General features: G+C 45.4%; 1 protein-coding gene across 1 annotated transcript; it reads left to right on the top strand.

Moving 5' to 3' along the window:
• Positions 1-6,025: 6,025 nt before the first annotated feature.
• Positions 6,026-18,160, top strand: LOC111861227. Its single transcript, XM_023845622.2, has 4 exons — positions 6,026-6,094; positions 13,717-13,940; positions 16,607-17,045; positions 17,730-18,160. The coding sequence occupies exons 2-4, from the start codon at positions 13,733-13,735 to the stop codon at positions 17,878-17,880; spliced, it is 798 nt and encodes a 265-aa protein (XP_023701390.1). The 5' UTR covers positions 6,026-6,094; positions 13,717-13,732; the 3' UTR covers positions 17,881-18,160.
• Positions 18,161-18,591: the final 431 nt, after the last annotated feature.

Raw genomic sequence — 18,591 nt, 5'->3', positions numbered from 1 at the left:
TTTTGTAATTCTTTAAAATATTTTATTAAGGAGAAAAAGCAACGCTTCAGAAGATACGAGAAATCAAAATCTCATCACCACTTTAGTGTCTTTTCCTACTGCCGCAAACCGGTTAAGAAACCATTAAAACAGACAGGCCTCGTTGGTTAGAACCTATACATGACAACCTGAAGACTTTGAGAAACATGTCTCGAAGTTGTCTCATGACGCATCCTCATCATACTGTTGAAGTTTTTGCGGATAATTTTTCTTCGGCTTTTAACTCTCCCTCTTCTGTTGTTATTCCAAACTATGCTTGATTTACTTTCTGTAATTTTTTCAACTTTCCTTCGATTTCCGACTCTGACGTTAAGCAGGCAGTTCGACGTCTTGGCCCGTCAGAGCGTCTGTCCAGATGAAATCCTCAGTTTTATCACTGGAGGTTGCACAGACATTTTTGCCCTTATTTTGAGGAGGACTTTTAATATTAGATTTTACGAGGGAAGTTTCCCACTTCGTGGAAGCAGGCTGCTGTCATGCCTCTATTAAAAAATGGTAACAGTGCTGTAGTTACTAATTACAGACTAATCACAATTTTAAATTATTTTTCCAAAATTCTGAGAGTATAATACATGATCCGTTCTCCTTTTATTTTAAATTTTAACTTCACCCATCTTAGCATGGCTTTATGAAATCAAAGTCCACTGTATCCAATCTACTTACTTAATAACTCTTATTACAGTTTCTGTCAGTTCACAAGAGCAGACCGACTGATTCTATTTTCACCTCAGCAAAGCCTTTGATAAAGTCCCTCACACTCTTGCAGCATAGACTCACTGATCGTTACATGAATTGACTCCGAAGTTACCTGTCCAGATTTGCAGTTGTTCGCACTTTAGGAAACTCGTCCTCAGCTTTTCCCATGCTGTCAGGACTGCCACAAGGCTTCACTTTGGGACCTCTGTTTTTCGGTATTTTTATTGAAGATGTATGCCCCAAAATTATTTTTCTCCGAGTTTCTGCTCTTTGCTGATGATATGAAGAAGTTTCCTGTTTTGTAGTCTGATGATGATTGTAAATTGCTACAATCTGATATAGACTTTGTACAGAAGTGGTGCATTGAAATTTATATGAAAATTAACACATTCAAAGCAAATATAATTCGTTTACCCTTAGAAGTACCTGTATCCGTTTTAATTACTTTGTGGGTGATCTGTTAATCGTAGGAACTTCGGGTTATGTTAGGTACGAAATTGCATTTTCATCATCATGTTTACTTGCATGCTCAGGCACTGAAGCTGTTAGCACGAATTCGTTTCATCACATATAATTTTTCTTCTTTGAATAATCCAAAGGTTCTATATATTACCTTAAATGTTCGAAGCTTGAGTTCGCGCCTGTCGTTTGGAATAACCTTACTGCAGCAGATTCTGATGAGCTGGAAAAAATACGAAGAAAGTTTGCAAATTTACGTGCATGCTATCATCAGTTTATTCACCCCAACTCTTTTTGTAATTATGGATCCGTGTTGAATTACTTGCATTTTAAAACACTTTATTCCAGGCGATAAAATCTTGACGCTTTATATCTCATTAAGGTTTCCAAGAGCAAAATTGACTGTTCCGCGTACTCACTAAGCAAATCAGATACTTTTCCACCTTTAACGTCAGCAATGTCTGAAGACTTCGCCCTTCAACAAGGTGCATCACAGCTGCAAACATCTGCAGATATCTCTGGATATTTTCAATAAACATAACATTTCCCCTTGCTTCATCGTAATGAGTTACGTGATAATCGTGTTATCTGTGTTGCTTTATTGCCTAGGATTACCTTTTAGTTTAGTTCTAGTCCTAGTCTAGCTTTTGCTATGTACCTTATAGGCCACTGAGCTGTGCTGAGGGAAGAGAACAAACGGCCGGAGCTCCACAATTACCATTAGAGTGTTCAAATCAAGTTGGATGATATGGGCGGGATGAGGGGACAGAACGTTTAGTCGGAGAAGCTAAAGATAATGAAGATCTAGGCTTAGACGGAGGGATGATATTAAAAAGGGTCTTGAGGATGTTATTAAAAGGGGGTCTTGGGGGTTTTGCATGCGGATTGTATTCTTGAGACTCAGGATAAGATCCAGTGGCGGGTTTATGTGACCACGGGTTCAGTAAATGCAGGGAATTTCTTGGTCTGTCGAGCAAGTATCAGCTTGTCAAGAAGGATTTCGTTTCATGTAATTATAACTACTACTGCTATATAACGAACGTACCAAGTTCATGACATGACGATCCTAGTTTTTATTACGGAGGAAGGAATGGGAAAATAAGATGGCTTGGACTCGAACCCATGCACATAGCAGCAAAATTAACAGTGTTCCTGGGATTGTCTCTGGGTACAAGAGTGAAGCAGACAGGCAGTCGAACAGAGAGCGACTTGGCCGGGTATCAAGGAATTGCCAGAATCCTCACTGAACCGCACAGACTGTTACGTTTTGAATTATTTCAGTGCTTCACTTCTGTTGAAAGCGACTTTGCCCTTCTCCAGTAAGAACAGTGGAATCAGAGACGCAGTATTTCACTTACACGCGGCGTGCAGTGATGACTTGAGTTACTCGAAGTTGCCATAAGCCCCATTAAGATCAAAATATTGAATGCCCTCCGATTCATGTCAGAGCATATGTTTCGTGGAGTGTAATTAGTATGAATACTGCCGGAGGCTTAAATTTATTAGCGTTAATGAGGGGTTGGTGCTGTTTAATTAATGGAAAGAAATGTAGTCCTTGTGTAGGATGAAGAAGTGTGAGGTTCTCATGTAGATTTCTCTGTAAATGCTTTTAGTGCGACGCAAGCCCTGTTTATTAAGAAAGTGAGTGCTCGATTTGGATAATTATTCCAGTCGTAAGTTGTGCTTAAGATATTTCGAGGCCATCTTGCGAATTTCAAACAAACTGGTCAGCTGTTGGGCCTGGTCCCCAAAATAGAAAACTGGCCCCCTCCAGAAGCAAGGAAGCCGAAGGCTTGGAGGTCTAACGAATTAGGCGCAAGACCGGCTGATAATGAACACGTACGTTTTCCTGTATGTAAACCCCTTTCGTTAAGTGTCAGCTAGCAGCTTCTCCCTCTCTCCCTGTCTCCAGTCGTGTTACCAAGCGACACTAAGAGTTGTATTGTGCAAAAGTGGTTTATGTCCGCCGCCGTTACACTATTTGTTAGCGATGGACGGCGAGGCGATGAAGAAATGCAATATTATTGAACAACAAAACATGAAACCGAAGCAAATCCAGAAGTAACTTACTTACTTACTTACTCACTCATGGAGCTGAGCCCTTCTTGAGGAGCCGCCAATTCTGCAGCTAGTCAAGAATTTCCCAGCATTTTATGGAACCCGAAGGTTCATCACCGTGTTCACAAGAGCCCTCCACTGGTATCTATCCTCAGCCAGATCTATCCAATCCATACCCTTCCGTCCTATCTCTCTAAGATCCATTCTAATATTGTCCACCCACCTACGCCTTGGTCTTCCCTGTGGTCTCTTTCCTTCCGGCTTTCCCACCAATATCCTATATGCATTCCTCGACTTCCCCATTCGTGCTACATGACCTGTCCATCTCGTCCACCTGGACTTGATCATTCTAATTATACTTGGATAAGAGTACAAGTTATGAAGCTCCTCATTATGCAGTTTTCTCTAACCTCCTGTCACTTCATCTCTCTTTGGTCCAAATATTCTCGACACCCTGTTCTCAAACACCCTCAGTCTATGTTCCTCCCTTAATGTCAGAGACCAAGTTTCACACCCATACAGAACCAGAGGCAAAATTATAGTTTTGTATATGCTAATTTTTATGTTTTTGGACAACAGACGTGAAGACAAAAGGTTCTGGACTGAATGTTAGTAAGCATTACCCGAGTTCAATCGCCTCTTAATTTCCTCCTTAATCAGGTTTCGATCTGTGATTTTAATTGTATTTTTGTGAATAGAACGTTTCTGTGTAAAGATATTCTTTCTCAGAATTAGAGTTTTTTTTACTTTGCCCTCGTACGGTATTCTAGAAATTAGAAAACACGATGTTTCGGAAAATGGGTCTGTTTCCGTCCTCTGGTAAGGGGGGTGGGGTGGAAAAGACACCTACTCAAGTGGGTACCTTAGAAAGAGTTAACCTCAATCACTGGACCTGTCTGCTCGTCTGGACCCACAGAGCTTTTCTGTAGTATAGCAGTTTAGTTGGTAGGCAGGTCAATTTGGCGCCTTGACCTCAGTTAACAGAACGTTAGGAATTGGATATATAGCCCACCAAATTTGAGAAGAAACGACAACACGAGGAATCTAATTTATAAACTTTTAAACAGAGTGTACCTCCTTGCCGTAACGTACTAAAAACTCTGCATTCTGCCCACAGAGTGTGTCTGTGTGTTCCGTATGGTTCTCACAATAAACAGCGACTGTTTCCCTAAACAGCATTAACCGGTTGGGCTCTGTAGCGGAGACGTAATGTTTCCTGTGAGGTACGGACTGAACATACTAAAACTCTGCATTCTGCCCACAGAGTGTGTCTGTGTGTTCCATATGGTTCTCACAATAAACAGCGACTGTTTCCTTAAACCGTTAACCAGGTGGCCTCTGTAATGGAGACCCTGTTTTTCCTGTGAAGAAGGAACCGAATGTTATTGAGATGAACTTGTGGTTTGGAAGGGTTATGTATTATGCGACTGTTCTGATTCGTGTATAGTGAGCTGCTTGGGATTATGTGCAGCCGGGAGCATTACACTGCAACATGTGCCTGTGGTTCCGTGTCAGCTTTTATGATGCGAGTGCATCAGATGTTTGTTATTGCCTAAAGATTGACTCGGATGTTTGACACCCCTGTTTCTATGACTGCGTAATGCAGTGTCATTGCTACAGAATGAGGTTCACATGACACAAAAGAGGAGCGCTAATGTAGTTTATTTTGGTGACTTTTATTTCTATGGAAGGTGACACAATGGACGCTAAACGCTGCGGCTGTCCGGGGCCCGACACAATGATCCACTTCTGGGGCATGGGTTTCGCATCCGGCCCCAAGTGCGCACAGCATATGTGCTTACGTGGAATTGGCGGCTTGCTGTTGTGAGCACTCTTATTTCGCGTCAAATCACGTTCAAGGAAGCAATTTGTGTTGTCATACTGTAGACCTCAAGGCATTACTTTATCAGATGTTATAAACAGACCAAATTAAATCCATTTACCAGTTTGCGACAGGATACATTCTTGTCATCTTAAAACTCAATAAACATGGAAGTGAATGCCGTGCCGCGTTCGGACACTGCCATCACTTTGTTAAGGATCTGTACAAATGAAAATACGCAGTGTTTAGTAGGTGCAATTAGTTTCCCTTGGAAAGGGCACAAGAAGAAAGAAAACGTTTTCGATATTACAGCCAGTGACTAACGCGCAGACTCCACATTGCAGCTGACAATTCAGTCTGCAGTTTCCTCATGTAAAGCATATCATGAAGCTGTTCTGGTTGACAGGATTTCGCGCTACGCTGGCCATTTAAAGCACCGCCACCTTCTTCAACATTAATTAAACAAGTCTGCAGTTTGTTGACATGTATTTCTGTTTCGCCTGCTTCTCGCAGTAAACAAATATTATTACCCTAAACGGCGTGAACGGCCTGCTTTTTTGTAGCGCAAACGACGTGTTTTTCCCGTGCGATTATTGGGATGAGCTTAAGTCTTCAAAGAGTTAAACAGTTTATCTTGACGTTTGTGGGTTTGTGTGCAGGCGTGTCGCCTTTTCATTTTGCTGTCAGTTGCAGACAATTGAACAGTCCCATATCTGCAGCTGTGCTAACCTCACGAACAAAAGATAGCGTGACAGCGTACGTTACGTCTACACGTCTGTCCTCCTATAATTTTACGTCCTGCACGTATTGTGGAATGGCGGAGACGAAGATGGATGTCAGGAGCAGGCGACGTGGTGGTCGCTTCAGCGTGGGCGTCCTGCGACACGCAACGAATTTATCAAGGAGAGAGATGCCATGGCACCTTATGCAGCAATACAAGTGGCAGGAGAGCCGTGTGCTGCAGGATCCAGAGAGTTTATGTGGAAGTAGATTGTGTAGGGCTGGCACATGCAACATTCTGTGAGTGCAGAACAGTAACATGGAAATGAGCCAAGCAAACCAACCGCAAGGCGGCCAGTGTCTCGTACAAAAATATTTGCGTTATAGGGTGCTTCTCTTTGCTCAGTGCTGCTGAAACACATTGTGAATTTTCGGGTTCCGTGGACCGAGTGCTCAGATAAAAGTGACGGTCTGTCTCAGTTGTAGCGCTGTGTATTCGATATACCTTCACAGACGCTCTTCCTAAAAATCGTCTTTGCAGCCCAGGATAGCGTCTTTCATAGCTACCGCTGTGAGAACCTTAAACCCAGCATTCATGCTTAGGTGTTGCTATTCTATGATGTACGTGTAGCAAAGACACTGCATGCCACGAACGCCGGCCATCTTTGTTATACCGTCTTAATGTTTTAGTTTTAGTGACGTGAAGTAACTATGTTCACTGTTTATGTAGGCCAGATCACTTGGCAATCAAGTGTGTCTACGTAGAGAGGGGTTTTTTTATTGCTAGTGGGGTGGGACTAAGTCCCTTGTACTGCGGCCACTTCTGGTCTCTTGTACCAGCCCCAAATGATAGGTGAGGGTGATTGTGGAGCAATTGGTGGAATGAAGATTGGCAGGGGAAACCGAAGTACCCGGAGAAAACCTGCCCCAGCGCCACTTTATCCACCACAAATCCCACTTGACCAGACCCGGGCTCGAACCCGGGCCGCCGCGGTGGGAAACCTGCGACTAACCGCTTGAGCTATGGCGCGGCCTAGAAAGGGTTAAAATGCGGTCTGGCCATATCGGAACCGCGTCTGCAAGGTCAGTGGACAGTCTGCAAGTGTTGGAACGTGGAACAGTTTGATGGATATTCTGCTGCAACGGTAGATAAATCCGGGTTGGACAATTCGGTGCGGCTGCTGAGAATGTCTGATACCAAGACACACAAGCACTGGACACGAAAGGAAGTGAGCAAACACCTGTTTATGTGTGCACCTTTCCATACCTGAAATTGCCTACTAAATTTCATCACATTTGGCCCCACGATTGCAACGCAGGATCCGCCGACTGTGGGTATGAACACGCGCTGTAGGCGGGACATGAGTTCCCCAGTCTGACTGCGTGACGTCGTACACTCCGGTAGACAGTTTGCTCCGCGTTTCTAAGGAAATATGGTACAACCATCTTAATCACAGTCCTGCCTTTTCTACGATGAAGACTAAGGCAACAGGATGTTCCAAAACTTTGGAACACCTCATAGTCATCGCTGTGAGAACCTTAAAAAGAACACGGTACAAACGAAAGGATAATTTCCTTTTGCATGTGGTTACGTCTCTGGCTGGTGGTGACATGCAGAGAACACGCCAAGATTTATTCTGTCGTGAGATTGCAGTAGCACTGCAAGCCTAAGCGAAAGAAAAGAAGAATACATCAGCATTACAACGTGACATCTGCTGCTAGTTTGTTTATGTCGTGATACAGAAACGCATTTCGCAAATAAGTACTAATGGACACGAAGCCACCGCTAGCAGCTGGACGCTGTACTCAAAATGTGTGTACGCAGACGCGGCTTCAAAAGGTTTCGACCCGCGAACTCAGTACACAATGAACACACTCTAATTTCATTTCAGTAATTTCTCTTTTTTAAGCGTAATTGGTTGAGACAGTATGCTACAAGCCGGAAGGTCGAAGGTTCGAGTGAGGTCATTGGATTTTTCAGTTGACGTAAGCCTTCCAGCCGCACTATGGCCCTGGGGTCGACTCAGCCTCTAACAGGAATGAGTACCAGGAATCTTCCTGTGTGGGCAATGGACGGCCGGCGCGTAAGGCTGGCAACCTCACCGCCATCTGTGAGCCGGTTCTCTAGAAAATGTGGGAACCTCGCCATTTCAGAACTCTATGGGCCTTCACGGTTGCCTCACCTCATGTCTCCGGCAGTTTCAAGAAAAACTGCTTGCTTAATGAGGCGCGAATACGGATCAGATGCATGTGCTTTCCAGGAAGCTACCTCAGATGGACTTCACGAGGAGCGTCAGGCAGATTACAGGCAGCTCTTGAGCACAGGCGCTCAGAGAGCGTTACGAGTTGTGTGAAGCTCGGAATCCAAAGCTTTATGAAGTCTCACATTAACGCTACGGTTTGTATTAAATGGCAAAACAGAATGAAACATGCTGCTGGAAATTCTCAGAAGTGTGATGGACATATAATGGACATGCAATGTCATGTAATAAGGCTACATCATGTTCCAGGCAAATAATGTGTTACACAAGAGAAAATGACGAATCCCTATCAAAGGGTGAAACGCAAGTTTAGAGGACTGTAATTCTTAAAGATGTGAATAGCAGTTTGGAGCTTCCATTATCTGGGCAGGAAGGATAGAGCAAAAGGAGGACAGCGAAACAAGGGCGTGATTCACAGGGGCCGAGTGTCCACACGGCGGTCCAGTCTGGCACGTGTGGGAGTGCTTAGAACAGTCTTCTGGGATGTGACGCCGTGAGGTGTGGTAGACATTTTGCTGCATGCTCGGCTAACTCTATGGCCCTGAAGATGGAGGGAGTGCTTTCCTCCCAAACGACGGTTAACTTCTACCAGACTGCACGGCGTACTAACCCTACATAGTCACCGACATGAAAGGCAATAATGATAAACAGCTTAAAGATTACTGTCTTCTGCGATATGCGTCCGTATAGTCTGATACAAATTCACGAACGTTTCGGAGGCAGCTCCTGCATCCTTCCTCAGGGTTGAGGAGTAAGTCGTGGCGGAAAACGAGGGAACGGGCGTAAGGATATGAGAAGCTGGATCGGGGCTGTGAGGGGAAGTTGGTGGGCCCAATTAACCTCTGCGGGACAGCGAGGTGAGCCACGACAAGTGGCAGTGGGCATGTGCGGGGGTTCTGTCTGGCTGGTGTGGTGCGAGGTTATCTTTTATGTTTACAATGAATGTCGGGCTAAAACGCTGTTTCTCATGGGATGCTTTGCCCCCAAGGGAACCTGCACACTGTAGGACTTGAGGCTCTCACACTGGCAACTATGCAGAACACGGTCTTGTCTGTTGCAACGCCGTGTGGTCCGGTGGAAGTCCACAGAAGTTTCCGAGGAATGTATCACCTCCATCTTCAGGGCCGAAGAGTAACCCAACAGAAACAAGAAAGAAGCTTGCCGCATGCTTATTGCTGCTTTCCTGCTTCCCTCACTTTTCGACCTGAAGATGGAAGCGATACATTCCTCCGAAACGTTGGCGTTATGAACCGGAAGGTAGCAATCTCGAAACCCTCACGACTTCATGCTCTGTGGGCTCGGGGCTTGCGTTTGTGACATTACAGCAGGAACCAGTGAACAGGCTGTACCTCTTTGTGCTTGCAGGTGCAATGGCTTACGTTCATATTCGTTTCCGTATTCGTGAGACCGGAGAATGCTTCCGCTATGGGCAGGTTCTCGTTTTATACAAGCTTTCGCGTTTCTCGGGTGCAGTCGCTGTAGTGATCTAATGAAGATACCTCAGAGTCGAGAGGTGACGTGGAAATAAGTTACTCGCATGGGCCCGAGGCTGGTAACGTCACGTTAACGGTTCGTTACGTAGAAAATATTGTTGTCATTTGTTACTTGCAGTGTGAGCACATTTGTAAGAATAATTCTGGCGTGGAAAGTGGCTGTAATTTGAATAGAACATCACTCTCCCAGTGGAGACCGCAATTAGAGACCCTCACAGCATACATACGCAAGAAGACCAGGGTTCGAATCTCAAACACAATTACATTATTTCGTGCTTAGTTCCGATAAGACTGAAAAGGTACAGGCCTGCATTCGTTCTTCGTAATTTTGATGACGATAAGAGACTGCTGAAGGTAACGAACGTCAGGTATTGTCAGAGCCACGCCAGATCGCTCTTGTTGCATGTTAAAGCCCAATTTCTGACCCGTGCTGCTGACGGAAGTCTCTTTGAATTATGAAGGAACGCTCCGTAAATAAAGCGAGCCCATCCGGGTTTCTTGTAAGATAAATAACTATTATTATTATTACAATCATTCATCATGTTTAAACAAGATGGTCACTAATTAGATGCGAGGCGGAACAGATTTGAGTCGGGCGAAATACTGTAGCAAAGCACAGCGCACTTCGGAGCGAGATATCTGCTCCTGCGAATTAGATGAGGCAGACCGCCATGGAGTCGGAGGACAACAGAAAGAAGAACTTAATTGGTACCGCAATCCGAGCCGCCTTGCGTTTTCTCGTTTAACCTTTCGAAACTAAAACGAAACAGTTTAGTTCCTCCCTGTGTCTCCATTACAATGAGAAGCTGCATATAGTCTCTAGGGAAATAGTGTCTGTTCATGCCGGCAATTGCAATGTGTCAGTAAAACGCAGAATGTTGAAATGTTGAGGAGTTCTACAAAATCCACACCCCCAATCCAATACCTCTGACCCTCCAAAGAGATGATGTCTTCCCATCAGTTTTTCCGAGCAAAATGGAAGCAATACTAAACAGACTGAAAACGTGGTGTATGCTGTATGCGGACTGCTAGTCCTCCGTTACTGCTTTGGGGTGGGCGGCATAACGCTAAGGAGCTGTGTAACACGTAACGCGAGGATGCCTATACGCTTATTCAGTGCCAGCGCGTATCACTTATTGGGTCCCTGGCTAGAGCTGCTCTCAAACCAGGGTCCAGGGATGACGGACAAAATCCACATGGATAATTTTAATCAGTGTAGGCATCGTCGCCCTGACCACGCGATACCCTCTATGCGCTAAAGTTGGCACTAACTTCGCTGACAAGAGGCGGTCGCTCGGTCGGTATCGTTCGCTTGCGGCCTACAAGCCACGGAGTTTGTTTTGTTTGTTTGTAGGCATCGTTGCCAAAGACTTTGAATTTTCCGGCCTCCCAAAGTTCATGTACTTTGTTGTGGGCCTTAAAAAACGAATTGAAATGAGCGAAACTCACACATTAACGCCCGCGTAATGGAATCGCCATACGCAGAGTATCGCATCTTCTGCGTAAAGGTCAGTATGTCCTTTTAAATTGGTGGACATGTAACTGCCCATAGCATGTACAGTCTTGTAAGCGTCTGTCAAAAGACTGAGCAGATAAACGCAGGATTCGTTTAGAGCCATTGAATTGTCGCAGACCAAAACAAAAACAACCGTTACGCTGGAACAAGGAACTCCCCTCTGATTGATTTAACTTACTGAAGGGCGCGACAAACGCCGACTGGCGTTAAACATGACAAACTGACAGCCTTCTGCTGTGTATTCAATCTGATGCCAACAATCACATTCATGTAATTATCTGCCTAGCCAACATAATGAGCATAAGCGACATTTTACTGTTTTTCACACTTCGCTTCCCTAAAGCAGATATAATGAAGTTCCGCGCCTTTGGCTTCCTACCGGCTGTTTTCGAACTGAACTCGGTTCATGCCTGACTGAGCTCAAGGTTACTGCGGACCCTTTGCTTCAGCTACAGGAAGGAGACACTGTTTGACATATGAATACAATAAATATTGAAAAGTAACATTTCGTAACCGAGTTATTATGAATGCATTTAGGCATAAAATATCTTGTGTAACTCTCAGAAACGTAATTTATCAGTGCTTTTCAATAACATAATTTAGCAGCAGTAAATGGCGATTATGTCTGTAAACAGCATTAACCTACTGGTTTTTGTAAGAGACACGTAGTGTGTTTCCTCGGGGCTTGTGTGCTATCTGCAGGCCGTTCATTGGTTCTCTGCTCAACACAAACACTCCTTTCCAGGACGTGTTTTTCTCTGGAACCGCGGAAATGTGAGGAGCCGGGAGAGCTCAGTCGGTATAGCGACTGCCTACGGGCTGGACGGCCGAGGGGTCGGAGTTCGAGTCCCAGTAGAGGCAAGAATTTTCACTCCTCCATCTCGTCCAGACCGTCTGTGCGGCCCACCCAACCTCCTATTTAATGGGTACCGGGGGTAAAGGCGGCCGGGGCGTGAAGCTCACAACTCACCTCCAACTAGTGCCGAGGTCAAGAAAAGATAGGTCTGTATATCCACTCCCCCATACGCCTTCATGTCATAGTGCTCAATTAGTTAAGTACAGGGACAGCTTTACATGTTGATGTTCGGCAAGCAAAGAGCCTTGTTGTAGGTAGCACGTGGATGCTTAGAACCCAGGACCTCCCGAATGCGAGGAACTACAGCGGAACGATCGGGCCTGAATGTGAATCAGTGCAGGTGGAGTTGACCCCGAAACTCTCGTGGCGTGCCATGTCAAGTGTGAGCTGACGTGCCCTCAACACTCGGCACTTGAAAATGAAAGCAAACCAAATGGACACAGCTACATTATTGTTATCATTATTTGGAACGCAGTCCTCGAGAAGCTACTAGTATTACAACTTCTCGAAAAATTTCACGCGTCTTATAGAGCCCTATGTCTATTGCTATATTCACAGGAGCCCTCCACTGGACCTCATCTGCAGCGCCAACGAAACCTGCTGGCCAGAGGCATTTCCCATACACGCGGTTCCTGTGTCCTTGTAAAACTCCGCGTTACGCGATAACGCGTAAGTCGAAGATGTTTCTTCCGTATAGGCAATGTTAAAAATGATGATTACGTTCTCGAGTGTGTATTTCTTCAATGGTAAACTTCTCGATTGTGATCTCCATTGTTGCAGTAACATTATGATGACACCTGTGCACCTCTGACCCGCGCGTAGCCCCGTTTCCTTCCCGCGCTTCGCTGTGTCTATCCTCGCATTCCTCCTCGGCGTGTTGCTCTTCTACCCGGAAGATGGAGGTGGCAGGGTCCCCCGAAACACCAATAACATTCTTTCTACCAGACTGCACGGCGTCATTGGCGGGCCGAGCGGCGGTAAGAAGGGGCGAATGTGGAAGCGGCTGTTCTGGTGCTGGGCTTATTAGGGCATTTTGAAACGCGTGACAGTGTTTGCGTTTTCTCCTGCCTGACAAGAGCCACTCGGCCGACACACCTTGCCTACCGCCCTTACGTCTGTAAACATGTCACTCTATATAAGATGGGGCAGCAGGCTGTGTGCGTGGCATTTCGCAAGAACAGTCAGCGCTGTACAATTGTTTTGCTTTTTAATTTTCGATAAATCAGAGGACTCTAAAGCACAAGTCTGGCCTTGCTATATCAAACGTAAGTCTGTTATCTGATAACTTTTTTGCCCTAAGTATCAATGGAAACGTATTATTTGCAAAAACACTCGAAAATCTTTCGAAGTGACATCAGAATTGAATTGAAAACATGTCTAATTCCAGAATAACCCTAACTTCGGATGGGGGGGGGGTGTTTGTTTCTAGATGTAGTATAGAGTTTCGTGAAGCCTTCCCACAGATTTAAACCTCGCAGTTCCTTTCCATTCAGTAATGTTGCTTCGTCAAGACTAAATGAGCATTTTCGAAGCTAAGCACCAAAAGCTAAAAGCAATGAGATGAGAGTGTCACGTGGTCTCTATGCTCTGTCGTCATGGCAACGACATGTCACAACAAAGCGTTGTACAAGTTTAATGATTTATACCGGCTTCCGGTATTTTCACGTGATTAAGAAGGTTGATTGGCAGAAAAGTTAGCAGGCGTGGGAAAATCAGAAATACATAATTTCGGCCGGAGAAAGCTCATGCGAAGATAAGGCGTAGGTAGGAAGGTAATGTTAACATTTCTCTCGCAGGGGAACTCCCCTCGCCATGTTGGTTTTGCTGGTTCTTGTCATCGCTTCGCCCAACTACGTTTCCGGTGTTATGTCGAGGCAGAATATGACGTCGAATGACGTCACCATTGGACGCAACACGATCTCCCCTCACTACGCCTACATCTATTACGATGGCCACAGTTCGCCTTCCGACACTAACAGCCCCTACTACAGTCCGGGGACGCATTACCACCAGTACGAGGGTAAGTGTAGGGTAGCAGTTGCGGACAGCAGAGAATTGGTGAGCTTCCTGTTTCGGGGTTGGGTGTTGCAGAATGTTACACAGAACCTCGGAGTGGGTGGGCTCCTGTGAACGAGGACACGAAAATTTCTGTTCCAAAATAGCCGAGCAGTTCCTTGACTGACAGAATGACCATCAGCTCCTCAAGGAAGGAGTCATTAATTTGGCTTGGCGGGGCGACGGTGGATGGACCACTCAGTCAGTCGTGCGCACTCTGCTGTTTGGTCAGAATTGCAGTAATCTGAAAATGTCTCTCTCTGTGTGCCAGCTGTTCTCGTGTCTGGCCGTTAAGGACGACCAAAATTTTCTCGACAGATGTAAGGAATCTCTGACAGGGAGGGCAAATGCATTCTGAAATAAGTTCAAGATTTTTAAATAAATGGAAATAAGTTAAAAAGCGCGAGAGGAGCCGTTCAAAACATGAGACACACATGCAAGATTCGCGAGACAGTTCTCTAGCTCAGCCAAGAGTCTTAAGAAGAACTTGGACATTGGAGAGAGCTGTCACATCTCACACTGCCGCTTCGGCATATGCAGGCCCGGGATTCAAACCTCTTTCCAAAGATCAGCTATACTGCTAGGTTTATGGTGAATTTAAACCAGTTTCTTCAAGCAAATTACTGGGTACATTTGAACCTCAGTCGGATCGGGACCTTGGAAAAGCCAAGAGCGTACGTATCCTTCGGAACATTACTTTGCTCTTATGATCGCACGGTTTGATGTCTGATGCGATGCAGAGTTCCTAGAATTTCAGTGAATAACACTGCGATAACGTATTCTTGTCATGAATGGGAAAGGATTTGTAAGGAGGCAGTCATCGCATAATTTACACTGGCCCGGTATTTGCCTGGAGGGGCTGAGGAACAGCACGAAACACCTAAGTCGGTGTTCCGGCAGAGATTCGAACCCCTCCCCGAACACAAGTAAGAAGCGTTGCCGCTTGAGGCGCCCTGTGCAGCAGTTTGCTTCTCCGCAATTTCTTCCGAAACTCCCGCTTCAGGAAATGTTGGGCTGTCAAATGCCGTGGAAAACTTGGCTCTTCGGTTCCGGAGCTCCGATAGGCTCCCATTTACTGGCGTTCGCTGACAACTTGAAAATTGTTTATATTTTAAGACACGTTATTTCAAAGTAAGCGGAATTAATTAGACGCTGGCCTGTGTAGTGCAAACATTGTGTGACGTCCCTTTTCAGTTTCCCCACAATATGATTTATCTCTCTCGCCTCGATACACAGGCTGTGACGTCACAGCTAACACAGTCGCATCTGGTAAAGCACGAAACATTATTCAACCTCTGTCCGTGATGAATAATTTCGTCAATGATAAAGCACAATTTCTACAAGGCAGATGGTTCTTCAACAAAAAGACGAATTTTATTGTGACGTTTAAATCCTTCCTAACTCGTACGAAACTAATCATTGAGCAACCTGTCTGTTGCAGCACGTGAAGGCAAGTGTCGTTACGTGAATCACATGTTGTGTGTATGCCGGGTTGCGGTCAATCAGTGGGTATTGCGTCTTTATGCCGACTCTGGGGTTAAGTCGTGTTAATTCTATTGAAATTATTATACTCATGGTTTACTGCTACCAACATAAAAACCAATGAGTTGCTTATTCTGTCAGATCAGTGGCACCAACATTAAAATCTTATGCTCCATGCAGGGCACAGTCACATTGTTACACGTGACTAAAATGGAGAGGTCATGTATTCCTTTCCGTCTGCATGTTTTATTTACACTGAACAATTATCCCTCTACCGACAGCCCTGTTAGGTTTGTTATTGTATAGGTTGGACTGAAATTAAGTGGGTCACATCAGCTGCAGATCTGTTCTGATGATGTAAATCAACAAGAAAAACACAAAATTTAATCGACGCTAGCAAGGAGGTTGGTCTGGAAGTAAACCCGGAGAAAACTAAGTATATGTTGCTGTCTCGTCACCAAAATGCAGGACAAAATCATGACATAAAAATGTGGCACAGTTCAGATATTTGGGAGCGACAGAAAGAAACCAGAATTTGATTTAGGAGGAAATTAAGGGGGGATTGGATAGGGTAATGTTTTGCCCTCATGCACTCCAGAAACCTTCGTCTTCTCGTCTGCTGTCTAAAAACGTAAAAATTAGAATATAAAAGCTATAATTTTGCCTGTAGTTCTCTGTGTGGGTGTGAAACATGGTCTCTGACAATAAGGGAGGAACACAGACTGAAGGTGTTCGAGAACAGGGTGCTGAGGAGAATATTTGGACCGAAGAGGGATGAAGTGACGGGAGGTTGGAGAAAACTGCATAATGAGGAGCTTCATTACCTGTACTATTCTCCAAGTATAATTAGAATGAACAAGTCAAGGATGATGAGATGGGCAGGGCACGTAGCTTGAATGAGGAGAAGAGCACTGTTTATAAGATATCGATGAAAAAGCCAGAAGGAAAAAGACCAATAAGGGAGACCTAGATGTAGGTGGGAGGGTAATTTTAAAATGGATCTTAAGAGAGATAGGATGGGGTTTGTACGGACTGGATTACTCTGGCTCAGGATAGTGGCCAGTGGTGGGGCTCTTGGGAAATCCCTGAGTGGTTGCGCGCTGGATATGTCAGGCTGTTCTCCCAGCACCGTGTGGAAATGTGTTGCAGCGCCAGAATACCAGCAGGGCCACGCTGCGGGGCTGTGTACGTGGCACAGCAGTTTCATGGATTACATTCTTCAGATTGGAGCTGCCAAGATGGGTCTGCTGGCCCTCCTGAAGGCTGTCATTACGGCGGTGGGCGCTACTGTTCTCACCAAACTGCCTCTTATACTGTTCAAGCTCATAGCCTTGCCATTCGGTGTCATTATCCTGGCCCTCCCGTTGCTCCTGCCCATTCTAGCCATGTTCATCCCAGTACCCGTCATCTCTCTCAACGGCCATGACCCTGAGGAGTGTACGTCCGACTGCGTCCCGTCCCGCCGTCTTCAAGAGAAAGTATCGAAGGCTTTGAGGACTCTGCTGGACTCCGAGGGCTGCGTCGAAAGACTGGCTTGCGAGCTGGGGAGTGTGAACTCGGGACCGCAGTATAAGAAACCCATCTCGTGGTAAGTTGGGGTACAGGATCCTGTGTGCTTCAGTTGATAATTGGTACTGGGAAGATAGAAAGCGACATTATTCATTAGATTTCGATATATAATTGATGTAGTAAGAAGTTCTGACATGCTTGGATTGCCTCAGTGATAGAGCACTTGTGCAGCTGGCAATAATACTCAGATGTCTTATCAACTGCAAAGCCTTCTTTTCTCATGGTTAACTCTTTGTAGAAACTGTTGAGGAGTATTTCGATGTAACAGATCAAGCACAGACAGGATATTGTGAGTGAGTCGGTAGGCGGTACAGTGCGCGGGTTGTTACACGACGTTCTCCCCGTGCACTTAAGCATTTGTCTGATGCCTCTCCCGTTCAGAATGGTCTGAAACAAGGAGATGCTTTATTGATATTGCTTTTCAACTTCACTCAAGAACTTTCCATTAGCGATTGCCAGGAACTGGAAATGAAGGAGAGACGCCAGCCTTTGGTCTCCGCTAATTGGAGACCAACAAAGAAGCTGGCGTAAAACTAAGCATAGGATAATTAAGTGAGCCAGCGTTCGTATCTCGTCACCAGGACGTAGGGCAGCAATGTGTGAAGTTCACGTACGTTGGGACGACAATAGCAGACCTGAGAGGTGCATGCCACCGCTGAGTACGACAGCCATTGGTGTAATGCCTGGTGACCCGTGTTCGCAGGTTGCTGGCGTACATGCAGCGATCAGCGCCGGAGAGCAAACAGGCGTCGCTTGCTGCCTATCGGACCGCCTATCTGCGAGGGAGCGCCGGTGAGCGCTGCCTATACCCATGTGACGTAGCGGTGCTTGTGAGCGCCATGTTCGAAACCTGAAAGTACTTCCTGGCAACCTCATCTTTCTAAACGCGCATGTCAGTTTCATCCTCCCTTGCAGGAGTGTGGACCCGGCCTTTGGGCTTTCAGATCATCAGAATTATAATCTACATGCGTAGGATTACTACAGTCCTCTGGGATGTGACGCCGTGTAGTCTGGCGGAAAGTTCCAAAGTTTTAGAGGAACATACAGCTTTTAGGGTGGAATAGAAGGTTGGTAACCACTTGCAAGACCAGACGGCGGCACAACCCAGACAACGGCAATACGAATTTTCATTGACTAGAGAACCGGAAATTACGTATAGCGAACATATGTCCATAAGTGTTATATAATTAATAAACAGTTTCATTGTTCCAATGCAGTTTCTAAATCTGAATATTCTCCTCGAGAATTCCTTAGAGCACTTGCGCGGTTTCCGAAAAGGAACGTTAGCTGTTTTAAGGATGTGCGTGCTGAACAACAGAGAGCGCTTGCAGCTTATGTTCTGCATTCTGTGGTTCGTGGGCCCAGAATGAGTCATGTACATGCCACTCTTTTGATTGAATTATATTTAATTTAGATAATAGTCTGGCCTGTAGACTGCTACTTGCATCTTGTGACAAGTTTAGCATGTGAATACAAATTCTGGATAAGATTGGGTTTCCGTTTGCTCCCTGTAACGACCCGCTATGCTACAAGCCGGAAGGTCGCAGGTTCGATTGAGGTCATTG

This window comes from Cryptotermes secundus, unplaced genomic scaffold (genome assembly GCF_002891405.2).
Source record: "Cryptotermes secundus unplaced genomic scaffold, Csec_1.0 scaffold2516, whole genome shotgun sequence".
Classification (NCBI taxonomy): Eukaryota; Metazoa; Arthropoda; class Insecta; order Blattodea; family Kalotermitidae; genus Cryptotermes; species Cryptotermes secundus.
Note: the sequence above shows the minus strand (reverse complement) of the source record. Positions and strands in the feature narration are given on the sequence as shown.

Coding starts and splice junctions, on each gene's coding strand:
- LOC111861227 (XM_023845622.2), top strand. CDS start 13,733: ATGTTGGTTTTGCTGGTTCTTGTCATCGCTTCGCCCAACTACGTTTCC. Junction 13,941..16,606: donor GCATTACCACCAGTACGAGG/GTAAGTGTAGGG, acceptor AATGTGTTGCAG/CGCCAGAATACCAGCAGGGC. Junction 17,046..17,729: donor TATAAGAAACCCATCTCGTG/GTAAGTTGGGGT, acceptor CCGTGTTCGCAG/GTTGCTGGCGTACATGCAGC.